Below are 25,387 nucleotides of genomic sequence, written 5' to 3'. Positions count from 1 at the left end.
TTAATAAATTATCTGGCAAGGACATGATACAGCAAAGTCTGCAGGTCTGCTGGTGACCCCAAGCTCTCAGGGAGAGCAAAATGTCAAACTGAAAAAGCTGAACTGGGAAAGCTCTCAAAGGGCTGTGCCAGAGGGCAGACAACTACAGATGACATTCATCCCTAGCAAGGTGAAAATCATTCAAACTATTATGAAAAGTTGATGAGCCCTAAGCAATTAGCTACAAGTCAGAAATCAGAACTATAAAAGGCTGAGAAACATGTCCTAGAGGGGTTGATCTAATAGCTCTATGTAGCCACAAGTCCAAGAAACTCTAAATATCATCACAAAGGGTGCATGTAGCAAAAGGAAACATCGTCCCATCTTACTTACAATCCCAAGCCATCCATATCTGGACTGCTGCGTGCAGATCTGCTTATCCCTCCCCAATAAAGACATATGAAAGCTAGAAGAGGTCCAAAGAGAGACAGCTAGAGTGATGATGAAGGGGTGTAGAAAGGCTTCTCTCTGAAGAGAAACCCATAAAACTACCCTTTTCCTCTAAAAAAACAATTTTTTTTTAAATGGAGCGGAATGACAAGTGGCTCCGGACTTAGCCAGACCTAAGCTTGAATTCTGTCCCCACCCCCTGACTAGCCAGGTAGCCTTGGACAAGATGGTCTTGGGTTGCAAGACCTCTGAACTGAGGCCCATAGAGCAGATAACATTGTACAACAACGTATGTGGAGTGCCTGGCACACAGCAAGAGAGGAAGGACATCATGTTGGCTAAGGCTTGGAGTCAGACCTTGTTTCAAATCCTAGGTCTGTAGATCACCAGCTTTGTGATTTGGTCAAAAGAATGTAAGGCTGCTTCTTAAAGCTTCAGGATGTAGGACTCTACCTGGCAGGCAAACAACACACCAAATTCTCTTGATGACCTAGGCTGCAGACAGACTGCCATCAACCAAATGAAAAGGCTCAGATAAACACATGGGTGGCCTGTGGAATATAATGAATTAGAAAACTAAGGGACTCGAAGGTTTGTCTTTAAGTCCAATTTGAGACTAGGGAAAAGACAGGCACGTTAAATTAAATGTGGGCACTAACAGATGAGCGCTGTCAGAGGCATCATGGAGACTTGACTGGGACTCCACCTAACTCAGTGCAGCAGCTCATCCATTTTTACATCTGTTTTAGCTCCATGATTAATGCAACCTCAAATATACATTTTAGACAACCATTTAGCCATTCAGACAATATAACAGAGATAATTTCAAATTTAAGTTCATATGCTCCAAATGAAAACATTGGTAGTGCCCTGGTCGGTGAGGCTCAGTTGGATGAGCATCACCCCATGCACTGGGAAGTCGCTGGTTTGCTTCCTGGTCAGGGCATATGCCCAGGTTGTGGGTTCGATCCCCAACCAGGGTGCGTGTGGGAGGCAACTGATCAATATTTCTCTTTCACATCTATGTTTCTCTTTCTCTCTCTCTCTCTTTCTCTCTCCCTTCTTCTAACTCTAAAATCAATAAAAACATAATTTTTAAAAATTGTTTACACTTTAAAAAAATAAAAACATTGGTAGTGTTACTATTACTAATATTAGTGTAAAAATTAATAAATGTAAGATAAACTGCATGGAAATTTATAGTGAGAGATAACACAGCAGTGTGGCTAAGAGAGAGTGCTTTGTGTTTAAACCCCCACTGCTTCACTATGTGACCCAGGAAAGTTACTTAGCCTCTCTAAGCCTTTGCTTCCTCATCTCTAAAATGGGAAAAACAATAGAACCTACCTCACAAGCTTCAGTGCCTAGCACACAGTATTCAATAAATTTTAAATATTGCTTATTTCATTTTTATTGTTGGTGTCATTTCAGTATTATTATTACAGTTTACAACAAACTTTCACATACAGTAGCTTATGGCTATTATTAAATAATAGCACTAAGAAATACTTAATTACATCACATGTCAAATATATAGGAAGGGGTATGATTCCCACCATCTTTTGGCTCTTTCTGACAAGCCTTTGTAACAAGACAATTCTCTGACTACTCTTTTAATGAGAATCATCTAAATTCTCATCCCATAAGCAATACTTTTCCTGTGCTTCTAGACTTTAGTTTATTTGCTGTAAAAATATATAAATGAGTTAATTCTACAATTCTAAGATTCCCTTGAAATATAACATAAACCGATCCCAGTTAATGCAAAAAGTCATAATAAAAATGCTCCTTTTCATTACTATCATCATCTAGTTCAGGGTTCTTAACATGCAGTTCAATTATGCATATATTCTAAATTGAAAATCAACGTTATGTGCACATAGGTACTATAAACATTTTTTTTGGTTTGGAAAACTACTGCATTCATCATATTCCTCAAAAGGCTCCAAATGTGTGTGTTTTTAAATCATTCATTTGGATAGAGATCTTCCTAAAACATTTTAAATCATTATAAAATTACAAATTTACAAACTGTAAAGGCTTTGGTTTCTCAAAGGAATATGCTCTGAATTCATGATTTTGTGCCAAAATGACCGAAATCCATAAAGGGACAGGATTCTGGATTAAGAACACAGAGACCTGTTCCCACAGAAATTCTCTGTATGGGTGACTTTGGGAAAATCACCTAAAATTTCTAGACTCAGTTCTATGACCTGGAAAACAACTGTGTTTTCATAAGTGGTTTCAGAGTTTTCTCTCCAGCTCTACGATTCTGTGACATAATATTCCATGACACATGCAAAATGAGACAAAAATTACTCAAGCCACTTACATCACTAATGAGTTCAGTGCATTTTCTGGCCAATTCCATGCTCAGGTCTTCAATAACAGGCTTAAAGAATACCTGTCCAGAAAAAAAAAAAAAGGAAAGGAAACATATTTCTAATGGTCAGCTTAGAGGAACAACCACCCTCTTCAGCAGCTGCTCACCCTCTCACCTGGTCTTCACTTTCTTCTTCCTCCGTCTTTTCATCTTCAGTCTCATCTTTTGCAGCCTCGAATATAGGGACCCTCATTTTTATTCCCTCTCTCCCTCTCTCTATGTGTGTGTGTGTGTGTGTGTGTATATATTGTTTTAATTTGCTAATGTAGCATCTGTTTATGTACTGCAGCACCCTTGAGATCTTAGCATCTCTAGTGTCCTGGCTGAAATGACCTTGCCCGGGCCTCCTCCCTATTTAGCTCGCACTCCACTCTCCTTATCACAACTGCGTGTGAGTGGATGGCACAGGATCCGGGAGGCCGACCAGGGCCGGCCACCCAAGAGGAAATAACATTTCAACAAGCAAAATGCAGTTTTATGAACATTTAAAGCCAGCATTCTTTTAACTGGTCAAGGAATTCAAAAAGGACAATTTATTTATATTTCACTGATCCGATTCATGCGTAAAAGAGTTTGAAAAAGACTTCAAGATTCTGGGAAACCACTCAGCTTTAACGCTCAAGATAGCACAGTCAAAAGCCTGTTATCTCAAAGAATTCCTCAACTCCTTCTAAATAAAGCTTTCGCTAGAATGTCAGACATATCTTGGTTTGCTATAGTGAATCTGGATTATTCAAACTCATTTCATTAACCTAAGTTAAATTTTTTATGAGATATAAACGTACTTGTCACATTCTTAAAAGTACTTTATATTAGCTGATTAAAGGCTAGTAATTTATTTTGAAAAGCTCTTTGAACCCTTCAGAGAATCTATTCTGAGTTAATTGTAACTGTTAATCCTATATTGCTATTGTATTATTTTAATTGTAAACATCATTAAACCTGAGAATTCGAAGTTAACATAGGTTGGTATATCACTGAAGAATTCTAAAAACATCATTGTTTCAAAAAAATAACAGTCATTTCTTTCAATTCTACCTATTGTGTCAATTTTTACAAATTTGCTAGTTATTTGTATATTCTTCTATGTGTACCACACACTCAGAAAAGTTTGGAAAAATAAACTATAACACTATTTATAACGTGGTATATGTCATTAGTTATATAATTAAAAATATATTTCTCAAAGCAAACCCTTTCATATCAATTTAGGCAAATCTAATATTCTATCCAACTCATAATTTATCAATTTGGTTTTTTAAATCCTAGAATAAGTTAATATTTATACAGCCATAGCAGATAAGCACTGGACAGTTAAAAATACCTTATGGTGAATAATTAAATTACATAAAATATAACTTTATTCAAAAAAAATACATCATTCTAAATAGCCAAGTATAATGTTGTTTTCTCTTGATATATCTAGTTTTAAACTTATTTTTTTAATGGCCTTGGCCTTGCCTAAACTAAAAATTCTGACGAGAAAAAGTTCTGCACGGTCATCATATATAAATATTTTCTCAAATTGTGTTCCATGAGGCTAAAGTTCCACAGAACACTCTGGAGGAAAAAAGGGGGTTTCTTAAACAAACATGTTTGGGGAAACCTGCATACTAATTTCTATCCCTGCCACTAGAGAGCCACACAGCATAATGACACATTAGAAGCTCTGAGAAGAACCATAATCAAGAAAAATATTTGTTCCCTGGCCAGCATGCTCAGTGGTTAGAGTGTCGGCCGGTGCACCAGAAGGTCTCAAGTTCTGTTCCCAGTCAAGGGCGTGCACCTGGGTTGCAGGTTCTATCCCCAACCCCGGTCTGGGCACATGGAGGAGGTAATGGATCAATGTGTCTCTCTCATATCGATGTTTCTCTCTCTTCCCCTCCACCCTCTAAAAAATCAATGAAAAAATTATCCTCACTCCTTGGGTGAAGATTAACCAAAAAAAGACCCAAACAAAAGTACTTGTTTGCTTAACCCAGCATTTCCCAAACATGAAATCCTATCCATCTAATCTAAGCTTCTTACCTACCTACCTATTTTTTAATGTATCTGATACTCCAGGAAACTAACATTCTTCTGTGAGATAGTACTTAGGAAAACTCTGTTCTATTCTGAAAAAATAATAATAATAATGTGATCTAGAAGAGTCATTGGTCTTTTCATGAAACAATTTTTGATACAGGCTAACTTAATTGGCATCACATATCCTGCTTATCAGCAAAATACCAGAAAGAAATGTCCCAAGGGTACTGAATTTGTAAAACTTAACTTTAAAATAACAGCCCTGTCGTGCCAGTGCAGAGAATTCTACACGAAAATTCTCCATACGTTAGAGAGCAGAATGTGTGGATCCCCTAAAGTCCTCTGCCAAAAGACTACACGATAGAAGACCTATTCCATTATCTTTGTTTGGAAACAGGGAAAAGCATTTCTTGCGAACTTCTAGAAGTATGGGGAGAAACTCTTGCCACAGCTGCCTAAGATGCATCTTTTGGCTAGTGTTTGAGGCGACAACACTTGCGTTGCTCATGGTGACATCTAGTCTCCATGGTGAATTACCTTTATCGGACTTCAACGGCTGCTTTTTCTCATTTGCCATCACGTAATAAGTTCTTATTGATTCTTCACCGTGCTGGAAGAGAATAATCTGTTGAGATTATACACAAACATTATGAAAGCAAAACCAAACACCATCTGTGAACATAAATTTTCCATTTGAGGTTTTAGAATCAAAATTTTAAAGCCAAGAGGATACTTAAGAAATCAATCCCACTAAAGCCCTCTCTTTTACAGAGGACAAAACTATGGTCAAGAGAAATTAATTGTTAGTCTTATTCACAAAGTTATTCAACAGAGCACTAGGACCGGAATTTAACTAGAGCCCTATGTTCATGCATTCAAATAAGTGATGTTACACCAGGCACCCCGCTTGGTGCTCGGGGTGCGGTGTGAGTAAAGCACACTTAGTGCTAAGACAAGGCAGGGACTAAGGAGCCCATCATTCAGGACTTGCTGGAGGAACTCCTTAATGGATGGTTTGGCGAGCTGGACACATTATTACTTTTGATTGAATGCAGTTTTCCTTTCGCCTATAGGTATAATACAAAATTCATGTCAAGTTTTCTCTAAAGCATTTTAAGCCCTGCACTTTATCACTGCAAAGCACTCTTGTCAATAGCTCCAAAATGTGACTTGGGGCCTAAGAAGAAAATGCTATTCGTGGATAGCTAGCACGTTTCAGTATTCCCTATCGTCCGCGTTTAAAAGCAAACAAAAGTGAAATATTGTACTTTAATACATATTTGCACCTTAGGGAGTCCCAAAGGGGAATTTCTGTATGGTTGCTAATCCCTGTTGCTTATGGAGCATTTCGCTCTGTGTAATCCACTCTTTGCGTCAGTGCTCGGTCCATGCCCTGATTCAGAATGAGGATCACATTACCCACAGCCAGACCCCCCACTTCCAGGACTGGCTCTCTCACATCCCCTGGGGCAAATTATTTAATCACTCTCTGCCTCTAATTCTCCATAGTTAAAACAAGAAAAACTGAATTGCCAGAAGTTAATAAAAGCAAAGCGCCTTAAAAATAGTAAAAATCCTTACAAATACAAGAGTTTTCAACTATCCAATAAAAGTACACAGTTCCAGGAAGAGCACTTGATGGGAAGGGATCTTCTCATGGGAAACGGTAACACTCTATACCATCAATATGTTCTTAGAGGCTAGAGGGCCTCACACCGCATGGCTGAAGGTAAGAGCTAACTTGCCTGTTGTAACACAGAAAACTTTAATCTTTTTAGAGTTTGATGTTTATGTGTAAGTAATAAATTTCCATAAAAAATGCAGAGTCCCGCCAGTCATTCAGATCTCGGGAACCCAGCCCTTGGCCAAGGAATCATGTCTATACGATCACAAGGCATGTAGCTTTGGGCTGTCTCCAGTGTTCTCACAAATGTTTCATATTTATTTCACTTTTTTCTCTTTTCTTTTCTTTACACTGACACAAAATGTGTTTCCCCCCAACATGATGATAAAGTAACTTGCAAATGAAAAGCCATAGTAAACAACTGAAATACATGGAGATTCAATTTTGAGTTGAGGAAAAGTTACAGAGATAAATTGAATTGGGGTGCAGGTGGAGGTGGAAGAGGGCATGGAGGGAATAAATGGTGATGGAAAAAAATTAAAGAAAAGGAAGGGGAAAAAAAGATGCTTTTATTCATTTCAACAACTCAGCCTTGCAGTAAAAGACAAGAAAGTAACTAATGTGAGCGAAAGCCCCGTATTTGCATTAGCATCAGTCAATGGAAGAAAACAACATAACCTATTTTTAATTGTACTCAAGGTGTTTGTTCTATTAATCTGAAAATTAAACATGCAAAAATGAATTTCATTGATGAAATATAACTTTCCAGCATATTAGAAAAAGAAATAAAATTACTCTGGATATAAAAAAAAATAATTTGACATTTCTTATTATAAAACCTTCACCCTAAATGGTTAGCTGAGAGAGGAATTAGTTCATCTGACTTGTTTCTCTGCCTTTGTAGTCTCACATACTCATTTTTAGTTGCCTGGGTGGTTTTTTTATTTTGTTTTGGGTTTGGTTTTGTTGTTGTTATGTTTTGTTTGTGGGTGTGTGTGTGTTTTTATGACTCTCTCCCAGAAGGTTCTCAGCTGAATTCCTGGTTATTTTACTTTTGCTTCATGTATCTCCCCATCATTTGGCATCTGTCCAAATGAGAACTTTACTAATAGATGAGGGGGGAATCATTTCTTAAAACAAGAAATGTAAGCTCTCTCGGGCAATTTGTCTTCTTTATAAAAGAGTTCAGCTTAATATTAGCTCCATCTATTTTTACAATTTACATTCATTAAGCTTATCTTCTTTTTAATGGCTATTTCATTACGGTTTGTTAAGTAGAAATCAAAAGAACACAAAGCAACTTGAATAATTGTCACCCTTACCAATTATGCCATTAAAATAAGATTTAATAGAGTGTTCTTCTGCGTTCCTATTCCAGTTTTCACGAATAGAGAGCCTCCTCACAAATGAAGACCACACATCTAGACTGGGACTGGAGGAGTAAAACAAGGAACTGCAAATAATTTTTGACACAACAATTTCCAGGTTGGGTGTGGTTGGGATGCCAAAATTTAAAATATGTATTCTCCTAAATATACTGACAGGAAAAAAGTATTCTTATTCAGAGTCTACATTAACATAAGCACCCAGCAGACTGAAAGACATCGGTTTAATTTGCTACTTACTTAAGATATTAGTTCAGCTTTAATAACAATGAGGCTAAAACTACAATCACTTCCACAATCCTTTACACTAAGAGAAAGAAGCTCATGGTTTGAGTAGCCTCTATGTGGCCTGTAACCAGAACTAAAGGACCAGGCAGGATCAAGCAGCTTGGATATCCCCAAAAGCATCCCTTTTCTGGAGTTTTGTGTGAGATGGCAGGAAAAATTGTAAAAGACTTTGAAACTCACAGAAAAAAAGAATTAGAAAAGATTACCTGGCGTCTTATCTGGTGTTACCTTCTGGCTAATTTGGCCTTTCACTGTCTTTGAACTATTTTACAACCCCATAAATTGTTGAAAGCTGATAGCTATGCTAATGATGCTTTATCCACACAAATGCAAACTAATTGTTTCCTGGGGGATTGATTATTGCCTTATTGATAGGCCCTTTGGACATCTATTTGTAAATTCATTTCAGCATTCCTTATTATTCATTTATGTGTGGTTCTTCAAATTCACCTTTGAAACAATTGCAACATCTTACTGGTGCCCTCATTAATTAATGAGTTAAGATCTTTGAAGCATGTTCATTTTATGTTTTATGAGAAACAGGATTTCACCATTATTTTTTTTTTAATTCTTTCACAGATACAAATGAGTTCATTATCTTCACTTCTTTCCTTTAATGTTCAGCAAAAAATGAAAGAAAGAAAGAAAGAAAGAAAGAAAGAAAGAAAGAAAGAAAGAAAGAAAGAAAGAAAGAAAGAAAGAATTCAATAAAGCCCAATTGTCTCTATTGTAAACATAGCTGCAACAATTCTTGGTGTTTATTGCAATTAGCTTTTTGTTTTGTTTTGTTTTCAGGTCTGATCTCATTTGACTATTGGCAAATGCCACATGTGTGCTAGTGTATATGTACATTCACACACACACACATACACAGAACACACACACGCACTCAAGCAGAGTTAATTCACCACAGATGCCAGTTCCCTCTTGAAAAGCACACAAGGCTTCAGTAAATGCAAAGACTTAATTACTTCTCACATCTGGAAAACCTTAAATATGAGAGTGGATTTATTGAAGAAGCTCTTTGCTTGGCTATCAACACCATATCAGAAGCCAGAGAGAGAGCAAGCTTGATCAGTGCTGGCAATCCTTTAACCCTTCAGAGAGAGATGTTCTACTAATTAATTCATTACATGTCCTGCTTATATGATTTATGAATTTTATGAAAACACAGAAAACCGTGGGGGAATCATGTATTGAAAGTTGAAAATAATGACAAAGTCCTCTATTCAAGAAAAAAAAGGAAAGGCTATTGGGGTTGTAGAGCATATTGAATAAAGCCATTAGAACAATAACTTATGTAAATACACACAAAGCTAGACAATTCAGCTCTTTATGGAGAAAGTGTAATAATGTTTCTAAAAGGGAAGTAGTTATATGAGCTAACTGCAAGAAGATTTAGGAGAAACAAATGGACAGATCTTCCCCTACAGAAGATCCTTAAGCCAGAATTAGGTAAAGTGATGGCATATAGGAAAGGCATCCAAAGAGCATTTTGTAAAGACCCAGAAACAAGAGTTGGAGGAGCTCAAAGTTCAATGTTACTGGTGTATTCAATGGAGAGAGATGAGAACAGCGGAGCATCAGTAGCTGATGACCTCAGGGAGAGCTTGATGAAGCCAGTGTGAACCATGAACTCTTTACAAATAACAGAGTTTCCAGTCAATTAACTATGGAAACAGTGGTTCTACAGCTACTCTGTCCCCTTCATATGCCTTGAGTTTAAGTTTTACTCCATTTTATCATTAGCCAATTGAAATACTCCTCATATATCTGTGCAAGCATTGTAATTAGCTAGCTATTAATAATAGCAAAAGAGCAAAAGGGGCCAGACATTGTAAACATGGCTATTGGGAAAGCTTCACCAGGAAGCTGCAATTTCACACTCCCCAGGGAGCCACCAGCCCATTCCTTGCAGGTCACTGGGGGAAGGGGTCCAACAATGGGGAAGATGGGCACATGTGCAATGAGCTGGGGTGACAGTGCCAGTCAGTCAAGCCTGGGAAACAACGGATTGGCTAGAGTAGGCAGGGCCATTGCAAGCCCACAAAAATTTGACTTTGCTCTTGCCCATGTTCCCTCCATAGTCGTGTGGCCCATGGCCATATGGACCTCATATGCAATGGACTGATGGACTGCAGCAAGAAACACAGACTAAGCTAGCCTGATGCTGGACTGGACTATGCCCTAACATGAAATGGAAACTCTGGACATTGGCTTTGATTTTAACTCTGCTAAATGGGACTTATTCTATGGTGGGACTGAGGAAAATGGGACCTTAGAAACTCAGGGGTTAGATTCCACAGAAATAAAGTTTTCAACAATATATCATCCTCCTGTGTGAGGCTCAGAAAATTCCTTTTCTCGGGATATCACAAGAAGCCCACTCCTACTAGCAACCAATGGAGATGTGGAGATCTCCCCGTCAATAACATCTGGGCTTTATGAAAAAATCAAAGTGAAGAAATTATCCCCAGGTTTATTAGTCTAGTGAAGAAAATACTCAAGAAAAATGCATTTGTTTTATATATATCCAGAAATAAATAAAAATTATGTCAAATGTATTTATAATATAAATTTCACACTTGTACACAATTAAAAATTTTATTATTGAAATGTACCTATTTTTTCTACTTTTTACTAAGTTATATTAACATTTTACTTGGACCTAAGTTACAAATTACTATACCTAAGTTCACTAAGGATTTCTTCTATCCTGAAATCATGATTTCAGTATCATTTAAGCCGGGGGAAACAACACAACTGATGCTCACTTCAGAACTTTTGAAGCACTACTTCCTGAGTCTTATTTCAATTGTTTGCATTGAGTTTTTTCATGTGTAACTCAAAATATAAGATAACATCAAAAGAAGATCGTAATTAAAGTAAATGTGTCATTAAAACAGCTATAAAGATGTTTTAAAATAATGAGTGAATAGTAAAACTAGTTTAACATGTATTGGTAGTAATTTCTCACTGAGGACTCTATCTTTTTTATTATTTAATTTGTGTGTGTGTGTGTCTATCTTCATTCATTCATTTCATAGATATTTCTTGTGTGCCTTCTATGGACCAGGAACTACTTTAATTTCTTCAGATAATCCATTAACAAGAACCAACAAAAATCCCTATCCATCTCTATTTCAATCATATATTCATTAATCAAATATTCATTAAGCATCTACTTTATGCCATGCACTATACTAAGCTTTGCATCTCCACTATATTTCAGATACTGAAGATACATACAAGTGATAGTTAATATTTACTACTTTATTCAGTTAAAAATATGTATTTTCTTAGACTGATAAAATTTGTTGGACTAATAAAGCTGTATTTTCAAGAAAGCAGTATGTTTTAAAATTTTTTCATCAATGTTCAAATAATTTTATAGATACCAATTTTCTATCTTATTTTATACCTTAGTTGTATCTATAGATGGTTTCCTCCATCCACCTTTTCTCAAATTGTGTATGCAGAATTTCCTTTATAACCCCAATATGCTTGGCATATTTTTAATTTGCTCATAAAGAGACATCCCTCAGGCAATGTCAATCTGTGGTATTTTAATTATTTCAGAAATCATTTTCTGGAGCAGCTCTGTCCAGTTGAAATATAATGTGAGCCACATAAGGAATTTTAAATATTTTGGTTGCCACATTTAAAAAGAAGAAAGAAAGAAAGAAAGAAAGAAAGAAAGAAAGAAAGAAAGAAAGAAAGAAAGAAGGAAAGGAAGGAAGGAAGGAAGGAAGGAAGGAAGGAAGGAAGGAAGGAAGGAAGGAAGGAAGGAAGGAAGGAAGGAAGGAAGGAAGAGAGAGAGAGAGAGAGAGAGAGAGAGAGAGAGAAAGAGAGAGAGAGAGAGAAAGAGAGAGAGAGAGCGAGAGAAAGAAGAAAGAAAGAAAGAAAGAAAGAAAGAAAGAAAGAAAGAAAGAAAGAAAGAAAGAAAGAAAGAAAGGAAGGAAGGAAGGAAGGAAGGAAGGAAGGAAGGAAGGAAGGAAGGAAGGAAGGAAGGAAGGAAGGAAGGAAGGAAGGAAGAGAGAGAGAGAGAGAGAGAGAGAGAAAGAGAGAGAGAGAGAGAAAGAGAGAGAGAGAGCGAGAGAAAGAAGAAAGAAAGAAAGAAAGAAAGAAAGAAAGAAAGAAAGAAAGAAAGAAAGAAAGAAAGAAAGAAAGAAAGAAAGACCTACAGCACAGTGGTTAGAGCATTGGGCCACACACCAAAAGGTAGCAGTTTCAATTCCCAGTCAGGGGCACATATCTGGGTTGCAGGTTCAATCCCTGCCCCAGTGGGGGTGCATGTGGAAGGCAACCAATCTATGTGTCTCTCTCACATTGACCTCTTTCTCTCTCTCTCTTTCATTCTCCTCCCTCTCTCCTTTCCACTCTCTCTCTCAAAAAACAAACAAAAAAAAAACATTAAATTTATTTAAATGATATATTTTATTTAGCTCAATGTATCCAAAATATTACCCTTTCACCATGTGATCAATGTAAAAAAGTACTGAGGTTTTACATTTTTTAAATACTAAGTCTTTGAAATCCAGTGTGTTTTAATTTTACACTCACAGAACATCTCAACCCAGAGGAGCCATACTGGACAGTGGCTACCACTGTGGACAGTGCAGCTGATTAGTGATGCTGTAAGACTAGACATCATTAGCTAGTTTTCATTTTGATAGTGTATACATTAAATGTGAAAAAGTACATTTAAAATTAAACTTTTTAAGATGAGAATTTCAGAATCCTAATAATAAGCAAGCAATAAAAACTACAATCTATTTTAGTTTCCAGACCTATCTAAATCAGAATCCACTGTATAGGAATGTACTTCATTAAAGGTTTAAATTGGTATTATAAATAATTAATTACTTCTTTAAATTGTGTTTTAATTAATTTCTCCAAAGGTGTATGCAAAATGCTATCGTGTTTCATTAAAGAGAATGACATATTTAAAGTCCCAGCAGTTTTCAGGATAAACACTCACTCTCTAATTATCCATCTAATAAGTAGATAATTATATGAGTGAGTAATAAGTATTCACTCTTAATTTCTCTATCTAAATAGCACAAAATCCAAATAGTGAAATATCCTCCACCATTACTCCCTTTTTGAACTCATATAATCCAATTTAAAACACACTGGCAATTTGCTCATCAATTTGGCTAGGTAAATTCTTTTAAAACCAAGCTGTAAAGCAATGTCACAGTGAGTTATGGGATTTTAATAAAGAAGCTTATGGATCATTTAAAGAACCTAAGAGTTTTACTGAAATAAGATTTTTCTATTAAAAACCTTAAATTTTGAAATACTCAACAGAAAAGCTCTTCAGCATGAGGCGAAATATATCTCATATTTCTGCTCCACAGATGACTTTAGCTTGTTTCCTTGATAGAGCCAATAAAATAAATATTTTTTTAACTTCAAGGATTTTTAGTAATATCCAAATGCAATGAAGTTCTTTCAATCTAAAAATACTATTACAAAAAATAATACCCAAGGCCTTAAATTTTATTCATGTTATCCCTTTTCCAAGCTCTGTTGAAAATTTTGGAGAAAGATGAAACTGTAAAAATGAAGAGAGGCACTCAACAAGTCTTAGAAACCTCTACTGGTCACTACCAAGTACTGTGAGAGGGAACAAAAGGGTGACCCCCTTATGGCAAGCACCGTGTCATGGCATTTACATCTAAAATCCCACTTAATCCTCACAACATTCATTTCACAGGACTTGGAGTGATCAGGTGCCCAAGTTCTCACACTAAGAGACTCAAACCTAGGTTTGTGCTGCTTCATCTTGTGTAGAACCTACTGAAGCATGGAGCAGCAGCACACCGCCTGTTCTTTCTGAGAGCGATATTATTTTCCATCATCTCTTTCAATTTCCAACTTCAAAGGAATTGTTATTGCAGATGGTTATTGAAAGCAAGGGCACTCCTTATGCTATGGAAGCAATCTGGTTATTATGATCGGCAAAAACAAGACTCCCCAGGAGTTAGTAGCAAGGGTAAAAGCAGATAATGACCTGATAGGCATCTAATTGGAGACATTTTCTCTTTTTTCACTTGAGCAGTACTTTTTCTCTTCTGATCACCAGATACAGAGATCATAACGTTTGCATTTGTGGTACACTTAAAAATGATTCAGATGCATGAATATTGCACACACAAACAAAGGAGCTGGAATGAAAAATAATTTGAGACAGTTTATTGTACCCAAATAGAACCTGTCCTTCCCACATAGCTGCTTTGACAGTCAAAAAGATCTGGAAAGTTTTCTTTTCATTATATTCAATAGATAAGAATTTAGGATATAATAAGAATTCATTGAAAATAATGTGGTAGTAGTGACTTTTATAGTATGCATTCTTTGATTTACACAAAACTAATGAAGATAACTTACCAAGAAACTGAAAAATTCTCTAGATTTAGTCTAGAATACTAAAAAAAATTTCATCCCAAAATATAATAGCAACAATAGCTGTATAAATGAAATACTGGTCTTATATGCACTTTGAGCTAAAAATGAGAATTTCCTTTAACAATATCAGTAATTTTTAATGAGTGAACTCTAGCCATTTATTGTAAATCTAACCATTTTTAAAGCACAGCATAGCTACTTTAAGGATTTCCATGACAAACTGTCCCAAATAGTGAGCGTTTTAAAGAACAATCTTACTGAGAGTCTTTTTATGTCAAAATTTTTATGTAAGTATAAAGTTTGCTGAAAAAGAAGTAACTTTACTGTTACATGCTAATGAAGTAGCAATGACAACTTTTTTCAAGACTTGAATGAAGCTTTGATTCTAGACTACTATTATAATCCTATGAAGTATTTTTTCCTGTAGAAATATCACTACATGTGCATTTGATCAAGGATGTACTTGGTTCCTTATTTTAAGATTTAAAATCACTATACATGTTATTTCCTTTGACATTCTTTCTGGTATTTATGTTACTTTCTCTTGAACAAAAACAGTTGTGAGTTAGGAAAACCTCAGATTTTAATTTAATCAGGCAAAATAGACAAATTCTATAATTCCACCTTAAACAAAATACTCATATGTATGGATTTTTAAAAACTTATAATAGCTTTAGATTTTCTTAACAAACTTTATAAGATCTTTTGTAGAGACTACCTGATTGCCAACTAAGTGTGGCCACCTCTAAATACAAAAATTCCTGTAAAGGGGTAAATTATCTGTATTATGAAATCTAATCTCTTGGGGTAGAGTTTCAGAAGACTTTACTGTGAGAAAAATTACACAGTTTTATGCTTTAACTAGTTCTTTATTTGATTCATCTTTTTATTATACTTTAAGTTCAATATCTTATTAAAATTTTTTTCTACTTTTCCAAACACAGCAATGGCGAACATCCTGTTTACGCAAACTATCTTTCTTTAAATATTCAAAGCTTTAAATGTTTATGATTTAAGGACTAAATATTTCTCAAAACATAATCAAAATGTATCTTTTAAAATATTTTACAGGCTTTTATGATGTTTGTATTTCAGAGACAAGACCAGTGATTGCATTTAGAGGTGATGATTTAACAAAAATTATAACTGACTCATAAACTCTGCTATAATGGGGTTTCTGTTCACTCAAAAAATAGAATACATGCATGAGATTATATTCCACATTGAACTGATACCTGAACTTTATTTCTATTTTCCGATCTGGCAGAAACTTTACAATTGACCAACAAGAATGACCAAGAACAGATTTGAAGCCTGCTGGATCCTCTGAATGAACCATAGACACAGAGGCATTATTTGGAAAAGGGTGACCCTGGAAATGCCGCATCTAATGTGGAGCGTGGAAGGAGCACACACTGCACAAGGCAGAATCCCAAGATCTGGCTCCTAAACCTCACTCTACTATTGACCTGCTATGTGGTGGCAGCTGGATCATTTGAGGTCATTGGTTCTTTATTTTCTCTTCTGTAAATAATTAGGCCAGACTTTCTAGTTCTAAGATTGTATAATTACCTGATTACCAAATGTATCTGGTTATCTACTAATCATTACAGTATAAAAGTTCAAAGATGAAAACATTATCAACAAATTATTTTATTAAATCGCTTTTTAAAAAATTTTTTAGTACAAGAGGAATAGAAGGAATCTATGTTGAACAATAGACACCATAGTAAGTCTTTTCTATATCTTAGGTCATGGCATACTCATAAACTCTCTGGAAAGTAAATACTATCAGGATCCATAAACAAAGCTCAAAAAGGTAGAGTAATTTGCTTAAAAGTAACATCAACAGGACTGAATCAAGATCTTTTTTATGTTTATTTATCACCTCACCATATATACCCATGGTACGCATTCAATACTGTGATGTTATATAGCTAGAATCTACTTTTGAAAACTTCTTTTGTATTTTGTGTCAGAACCTAACCAGGTATTATTGAATGGCTAATAAAGTATAGAATATTTATAAAGCCAATTTCATATACATCAAAATGTTTTTAACTGTTATGAAGACACAGCTTTTAAACAATTATAAGGACATTCATAGTCTATTCTAAAAACTACATAATTTAACTCTAGGTACATATATATAAGAAAGAATAGTGGTTTCTATATGCTTATAAAACAGGAATATATTCCCAAAGAATGGGAAATCGTCGATCATGTAGCTATGCTGAGTATATTCATAACCATGTGTTCTAAAATCGATATAAACATGATCAGTGGGAAATAAAATTTTGCTAGAGCCAAGGTATGGCTCTGAAAAGCTCTTAAGCATTTATCTCTATAATGATCTCATGGGGAGTTCAAACTTGCTTTCAGAAACAACACTGTCCAAAGCTCTAAAAAGCAGATATTTATCATAGCATTCAATCTGTTGCAAGAATGTCTTGGCAATTCAAGATAAGAAAATATAAGAATACAAGAAGGTCAATATGAGAAAATAAAGTTTTGATGTCATCACAAATGGAGGGGAAATTATCTTAAGCTGTACCTTTCCTTATCCCTCAATTTAATTAACATTCTCTTTCAAAGTTATAATAATAACTTTTATTAATGTTCTTCACACTAATATTTTAGTTGTTCTGCAAATGTGGATGTAAATGTTCAAAAAAGAAAAAAAATCATCCCCTTTTAAAAACAAACTAGATGACCAACACAACCTTATTTTATATTAGAGCTGTTTTATATTTTCAGTATTATCATCTCCCAAAGGGATGTTTGGAGATTGTGACTTACAAAAAGAGTAAATCATGGTATTTACATATTTGAAATACAATTGTATATTGTGCATTTTTATGTATTTGATTCAAAATGTCAATATTTGAACTACTACGAATAAATGACTATGTAAGGCATTGCAGAAAATATAAAACAATAAAACCTAACCTTTCATACACAAGGAGCTTATAATCTATGAGCACAGAAGGAGCAGTTAGAGAGCACAGTAAAGTCATGAGAAGTACAGAGTGCCATGAGGGTCCAGAGGATGAAGAAAACCACAAATATTGGGGACATTCTAAAGTTCCATGCACACTGCCTTTGACTGCATATTATAAAGATGAGTCCATTTTTTATTAGTAAGGGGAAAAGGGGGTTCAAAGACACAGCACAAATAAAGACAACAGAATAGCCATGCTACGGCCACCATGAGAAATAAGTCCAGGATGTGTGGGGAAAGTGAGGAGTAAGGAGTAAGGAACACTTGAAAGGCAAAATGGAAACAAGCTTCAAATGCCAAGCCAATAATCTCATATATAATTCTATCAGAGATACTGCATCACAAAGTTTTAAGCTGGGGAATGACATATAAATCCAATATAGAAAGTTTAATCTAGTTGCAATGTAGGTAGGATACGCTGAAATGGAAGGAAAAGGAATACCAGAAGAATGAAAAATAGTCCAGGCAAGATATAAAGATTGATACCAGGGCCAATCTTTAGCTTTAAAGTTCTTAAAGATTTCAAACACACTACAGATGTAGGCTGGGCAACAGACAAGATGTGAAAAATGAAAGAAGAATGACCATTCTAAGGTACTTTGAGGTGTTTGGATTGAGAGGGAGATTGTAAAATGGAATTGTTCAGGTGGCATATGAGCCATCAGTTAGATATGCACAGTGCTCAGATTAGGGCACTGACTCGGCTCAAGGAAAGGGGTCAGAGTTCCCAGAGCCATGAGCAAATGATGGAGAAAGTAAAGAGAACAATTTTCAAAAGCATCTCCTAAGGAAAAGCAATTCGTCCCCAAAAGACTGCTGATCATTCATACTGTACACAGAAAAAGGTACACTCTTAAAACAAGGTCTCCCATGAGACAAAGAAAAAATTATCTCTATTCTGTTTTCTTAACAATTCTCAAAAACTAGACTGTTTTAATGGAATGCTTCCTTAAAAATATTTATTAAGACACCATTACATAAATTAGAAACTTGAAGTGTAAAAAAATTATTATCTGCCACAGGGGCCTTTTAAAACCAGATGCATGTCCAATTATAAAGATAATAAATGTTCACAGTTTACTGAAAATAACAAAAAGCATAAAAACCAAGTGTTTGAAATATGGTATCAGGAATTTTTCAATTTTACCAAATGCTTTTTCAGCATCAAATGGCTTTTTTCATTTGACCTTTTGGTCCATATCAATAGTATATTTGTTTTATTATATTATATTACTAGGTCTCCGAATATTGAACCATCCTTGCATTCTTAGGTTAAATACTACTTGCTTTTGATAAATTATTCTTAGAATGAATATGATTTTATAGTGTTTGCTTATATAACAATATGTACGTAATAATGCATAAATATGTTCACAACTACAGTCATTTATGTTCACGAACTAAAGTTTTCCTTTGAGGCGATTACCTTTTTTGTGCTCTATGCCAATTTATATACCTTTGAAATGGTACTTCCCTAAAAGTAGGACAGACTCATAATAAAGCTATAGAAGACATGTCAATAAACTGACCTGTGTGGACCATGCTCAGGTACCAAGCTCTTATGAATCACAGGACCTGACTATCCAGCTACAGCTCATTAAGCCCAGAGCAGACACTGTTCTTGGGGAGAGGAAGGAAATGCACTGACCATTCAGTGACCAATAAGAATGTGTTTCATGAGTTTGAACCAAGAGACATTTAACTGTAGATAATCAGATGATGGCAAGAGTTAAAGCTATAAACCCGGTAGGATCAGCTATTTTTCAACTATAGACTAATAAGCAAGGTATAAAATTCTGTATTCAGAGAAGCCAAACCCTAAAGCACATGGTAAAAGAGATTTGTTTTCTAATAACTTCCCAGTTCCCATTAAGTCAAGTCTTACTTGTTGGAACTGTTTTCTATGAGATTATCCGACCTTCTTCCTATAAATCCTTTTTGCCTTTAGTTATTCCTTCGAATCAAACATCCCCAAGACAATATCAGGGACAGGAAATTTGCATAAAGCTAATTACTTCATAATATGTTTCATTGTTTTCCTTAGTTATTGCATAGTTCTGTTTTTCTAATTCCTCTAGTGTCAATTTTGGTAGTCTACATGTTTTGTTATAAAAATTCATTTCATTTATACTTTCCAGATTTATTAATATAATGTCCACTTGTAGGTTTTGAGTTAATGATAATATAATCAGACTCTGAGCTAGATGTAACTGCACACGCAAACAGATGTTCCAAACTTAAAAGAAATGTATGAGAGTAAAAATAGTGGAAAGGTAGATATTAAATTATCAAGACAAATTTAATAACAAATTTAATATATATTGACACTACGTGTCAAGATTTTTTTAATATATATTTTCTTAATAAAAGTTCTTTATAACACAGGGCAGGAATCTAATAAATGGAAACAAATAAACCTACCATTAAAATAATATTTTATCAACAAATACTTTTTAGACATTTAGATATACAAGGCTCCAGGCTTTGAAAATGTTAACACTGATGTTTCAAATCAAATTTACAAGTTAACAGAACATATTTACATCCAGATAGTAAATGAACATTCTATTAAAAACGTAATTGTTAAAACTCATTTCCCAATGTTATTTTAACCTTATCACTTAGTTATATAGCATAGTAAGAAATAAAAGACTGTCTTTTTATGATAGATCCTTATTAACTAAGTCATCTCCCATTTCAGAAATAGCTAGCCTTTTATTTCCTAGGTGAGAAGTGAAACATAATGAATCATAAGGTAATTAACCAGTCATCTAGTTTGACTAGATGTCTGCTGAGTACAGCTTGCTAAATGTCAGAATTCTAGAACTATTGACAAGAACTGTTGCCTGTGGAGTCCCCAACTTGTTAGTGTACACAACCCTGAAATGTAACTATAATGGAACAACTACAAAAGGGAAAAGAGTGGAAATAGAAGCAAAATATCAATTTAAAACATGCTTAAAATATAAATAAGGAAATGCAATAAAATAGATTTAAATATATCTACTTAAAATATTAAAATTTTAAAATGTAGGCATATCTAGATTCCTAATACTAAAGTTTTCTTAAGCAGCTCTGAAGAAAACAATTTAACTTTCAAATGGTCACTTGATTAAAAGTTTCTACCAACAGAAATGAAAAAATGCTCAAGGTCACTAATCATCAGAGAGATGCAAAAAAACTACAATGACGTATCACCTCACAACAGTCAGAATAGCTACTATCAATAAATCAACACACAACATGTGTGCTGGCGAGGGTGTGGAGAAAAGGGAACCCTTGTACACTGTTGGTGGGAATGCAGACTGGTGCACGCTGTGGAAAACAGTATGGAATTTCCTCAAAAAATTAAAAATGAAACTGCTTTTTGACCCAGCTATCCCACTTCTAGGAATATATCCTAAGAATCCGGAAACACCAATCAAAAAGAATGTATGCACCCCTATGTTCACAGCAGTGTTATTTACAACAGTCAAGATCTGGAAACAGCCCAAGTGGCTATCAGCAGATGAGTGGATAAAGAAGCTGTGGGACATTCACACAATGGATTACTATGTGGCTGTTTAAAAAGGACCTCTTACCCTTGTGACAGCAAGGATGGACCTGGAGAGCATTATGCTAAGCAAAATAAGCCAGTCAGAGAAAGACAAATACCATGTGATCTCACTAATATGTGGAATCTAATGAACAAAATAAACTGACGAACGAAATGGAACCAGAAGCATGGATACATGGAATAGATTGGCAGGTGGCCGAGGGGAAGGGGGTGAGGGGTGACTGGATAAAGAAGGTGAAGGAATTAACTAAAGAACATACATGCATACCCCCCAGGACACAACAGTTTGGTGAAATCAAAGGGAGGAAAAGACGGGGGTGTATGGAGGTGAGCAAAGTGGGGGAGGGAACACACCTGCAATAATGTCAACATTAAAACTTATTAAAAAAAAATTCTATCCTTTTTAAGGGTAAAATGTGTCCCCAGCTGAAGCTACTTAAGGCAATAGATTATTTTCTACTTGACCTCTATAGTGACATCTCAGTGACATTTGACACAGTCAACATGGATCCTGCACTGCACATGCAGGAAAGCTCATTAGAGTGTCTACCAACAATTTGTTTACTCTTAAAACTTAAGGAAGAAAACTTGAACCCTAGCCAGTTTGCTCAGTGGTTAGAGCGTCAGCCCTTGGCCTGAAGGGTGGCGAGCTCAATTCCGGTCAAGGGCACATGCCTGGGTTGTAGGCTCGATCCCTGGACGAGATCAGGGTGGGAGCAGGAGGCAACCAATGCTTTTCTCTCTCTGTCTCTCCCTCTCCCTTCCACTCTCTCTCTAAAAAAAAAAACAATGGAACAAATATCTTCAGGTGAGGGTTAACAACAAAAAAAAAGAAAGAAAACTTTACCAACTTATGGGTCTATAGTAACACATGTATGTGATTTATAAGTAAATATAAAATATCCTGGGGGATGAGCTCAGACTTTTATTTACTGACAGAGATGCATGGTAAAAAAAAAAAAAGGTGAGTTCAGTGCACTACATTACAAAGCTTTTGATGACAGGAATTACCCTGGTTTCGCCTATTCATCCAGGTGCACCCAGAACAGAGCTGAGTTAAAAATCAGCTCATAAATCCAAAGTCTCCCGTTTTCTTTTCTCCCAGCACACAGACACATAGGAAACTGCACTTAACATGCTGCCACAAAACACTGTCCTCTTGAAGAGTCACTAACACTGTAATTTCACACTGGCCTGATATTTTTAATTCATTTCTCTCTTCACATGCTCTCTCCACATTTCTCCGAGGCAACAAATCCATAAGGGCAATAGTTTTCATCTTTCTTACTGATATGTCTGTGGATGTCACAGCTGAAGTAAATGGTGGCATGCGTATTGCTCATTGAGCTGGGTTGCAATTTGAAGCAGTTCAGGAAAAGTCTATTTATTTTACTTCCAAATGCACATAAAGCTCCAGACTATTCACGCTTCAGCCACATCTCACTATCATCATGTATGTCATCTCTAACTTGATATTTGGGACAATTTGGATTTGGAAAAGGCTGGAAAAAAATTAGAGTAGTTATGCAAATTTTGTTATGAACAAACACAGGAAGGACGTCCCGTCAACACAGGAAAAGCAAGTTTCTCAACATCATGTAAAATGCTTGAGAAGCTACTGTGTCTATAAAATTGATGTGTTTTTCTGTCTCACACTTGGCCTTCTCCATAATTATTCTATTTTATTTTCAAGATACTTCTTTGTGCAGATGCCAACATCTTATGAATAATACCTGAAGGGAAAAAAAGGGAAAAATAATCTTAACTCTCTCTTCTTACAATCTGGCGTAAAGTAATTTAATTGTGTTAAAAGGTGACATAAATGAAATTTAATATGATCATTGAGGAACCAAGGATGAACATTTCTGTTGAAATATTAGAAAATAATAGGTTCCAAAATGATATACACAGGACACAATGAGCATAGTGGTTAAAAGATAGGTATTGGAGTAAACACACCAGTCAAAATCCAAGTTCGATCATGTACAAGCTCTCTGAGGTTGGGCAAGTTATTTAACTTCTCAGAGCCAAGCATTCCTCTACATTAATTCTGAAATAATAAAGATTTCATCCCTAGGTGGGTTTTGTGATAACTTAATAAGGTAACTACTTAGAGCACTTTGATCAGTGTACTTAAAAGCTTAATATTATTGTCATTCTCTCAAAATTGTTTCCACTTAACATGATCATAAAGAAGCAAAAGATTATGCACTTAAAAATTCTGGGAAGAACTGACCAAAATATTAACATATATCTGGGGATCCATAGTAGGGTTCTTTTCTAAATTTCCTAAAATGCATGTATTATAACTAAAATAAATAAACTAAATCATGTATTATTTTAAATATTCAAAACTAAGAAAATATTTTGTGGCAAGAGAAGGCATCCAATCTGAGTCTAGATCCTTGATAGACTAGTCAACTATATTTTCTAAGAAAACCATATCTTTATGAGAAAATCATGTAATATATTAGTGAGAACATGGGTTCCAGTCCCCCTGATGACTATTTGGGTGATGAGCCTGTACAACTTCTGTAAGGCCTAATAAAAATAGCCCATTCAAGGGCTTTCTCTAAAAATGTTTCCATTTCAAACTTTATGTTTTTATATGCACAGAAATCATGTCACCATGACTTTTGTTTAAAAAAAGATTTTTAACACTTATTATAAAGCATCTATTATTAGAACTCTGTGCTACTGAAGTTAGTCCACAGAACATGATAAACAGCCCAGAGATGGACCCAAGTGCATATGAAAGGGCATTCAATCAATGAGGAAAAGGAATACACATTAATACTGTTAGAACAACATGGGAAACAAATAAAATAGGATCCACACCACATACCTCACACCAAGATAAACTCCAAATGAGATATAAATGTAAAATATGAAACCACAGAAGAAAATATGGGGAATTACTTTATAACCTGTTAGTGGTAAACAATTTTTAACTTAAAATCTGGAACCAATGGGGGAAAAGAATGGCTACATAATAATAAATTTGACTGCATAAAAATAAAAATTAATAATAACTTAGAATTAACACTTAAAAAAAACCCACTATGAGCAAAATAAAGATAGTAGAGGAGGAACTACAACAGATCATGAAGGAATAATAGCCCCAATATGTAAGAACCTTCTGAAAACTCAGAAGCAAAAAGTCAACAAACCAAAGTGGACAAAAGAACATAGAGTTCAAGAAAAAGAAATTCAAATGGTCCTCAGCGTAAGAAAAATGCTCATCTTCACTAATGATAAGAGAAATACAAATTGAAACAACATAACATCTTTTTTTTTACCTTTCAAATTAGCAAAAACTCCAAAAGCTTACAACATACTCTGTTGGTGAGACTAGAGAAAGTGGCCCTCTTGTGTTTTTCAGCTGAGAACACAAAATTGTTCAATTGTTCATTATGAATGAAGAGATGAATTTAGCAATATCTAGCACAATTACATATGCATTTACTCTCCAACCCATCAGTTCTTCTTATAAAAAAAAATCAACCCCTGGAAGTACTGGTAAAAAAAATATGAGATGATATATATATACAAGACTATTCAATTACAAAACTAATAATAGCAAAGGACTGGAAATAACCCAAATGTCCATCAATAAAGACCTGATTAAATAAACTCTGTAGTACAGCCACACAGAGAACTGTCAGATCCATAAGGCAGATCTCCATAGGCTGCTCTGGGGTGTTCTCCAAGATACACGGATGAAGAAAAAAGGCTAAGTGCGGAAAACTACATACTGAATGTTACCATTTGGGTGAGAAAGGGAAGAATAGGTGCTACATAAATACAGATACTTACATATTCAAAAAGAAGTGAAAAATAAACCAAATCTAATAAAAAGGAAAAAAGAAAAAATTTTTAATCAAAAAATGGACAGAACAAAAAGGAAGAAATAAAAATGAGTGAGATCACACACACACTCCCAATATACTTCATTCATTGTTTTGATTTTGGAAAACCATGTGAACACTTCATATAATTAAACATATAACTCAAAAAGACAAAAATAAAGCCATCTCTAAAATTCAAAGTCAAACTAAAGTAAATGAACTTAATTGTATATCAATTAAGTAGCATAACCACATAGGCAAGAATTCTTTCTAGTATTTTTATATGCTGCATTCAGTGTATTTGGGACTAATAAAGTGTAAATACCATATTTTTTTCTTTCTAAAAATAAAATATGTTTACTAGCTCTGTCCACTGAAAATGTCCAGAAGTAATGACAACCCAGTAAAACTGGGAGTCCAAACAGTAAAAAAGA

The 25,387-nt window shown here is 35.0% G+C and overlaps 1 protein-coding gene across 3 annotated transcripts in view; it reads right to left on the bottom strand.

Annotated features, from left to right (window-relative positions):
- NEBL (nebulette) overlaps window positions 1-25,387 on the bottom strand; it is a 342,430-nt gene that overhangs the window by 102,448 nt on the left and 214,595 nt on the right. For 2 of the 3 annotated variants that reach the window (XM_081143310.1, XM_081143311.1), the window contains exons 1-2: window positions 2,928-3,146; window positions 2,762-2,833 (exon numbers count right to left, since the gene is read on the bottom strand). The exons of the other annotated variant lie outside the window; for it this stretch is intronic. In XM_081143310.1, the coding sequence (XP_080999436.1) occupies window positions 2,762-2,833; window positions 2,928-3,005 (150 nt within the window). In that variant the 5' untranslated portion in view covers window positions 3,006-3,146. Of the gene's footprint in view, window positions 1-2,761; window positions 2,834-2,927; window positions 3,147-25,387 lie in introns of those variants that run through there. 3 annotated transcript variants of the gene reach the window in all.

The sequence above is a fragment of the Miniopterus schreibersii genome (assembly GCF_964146895.1).
Source record: "Miniopterus schreibersii genome assembly, chromosome: 1".
In the NCBI taxonomy this organism is placed as follows: Eukaryota; Metazoa; Chordata; class Mammalia; order Chiroptera; family Miniopteridae; genus Miniopterus; species Miniopterus schreibersii.
This window is presented reverse-complemented; position numbering and strand designations above follow the sequence as displayed.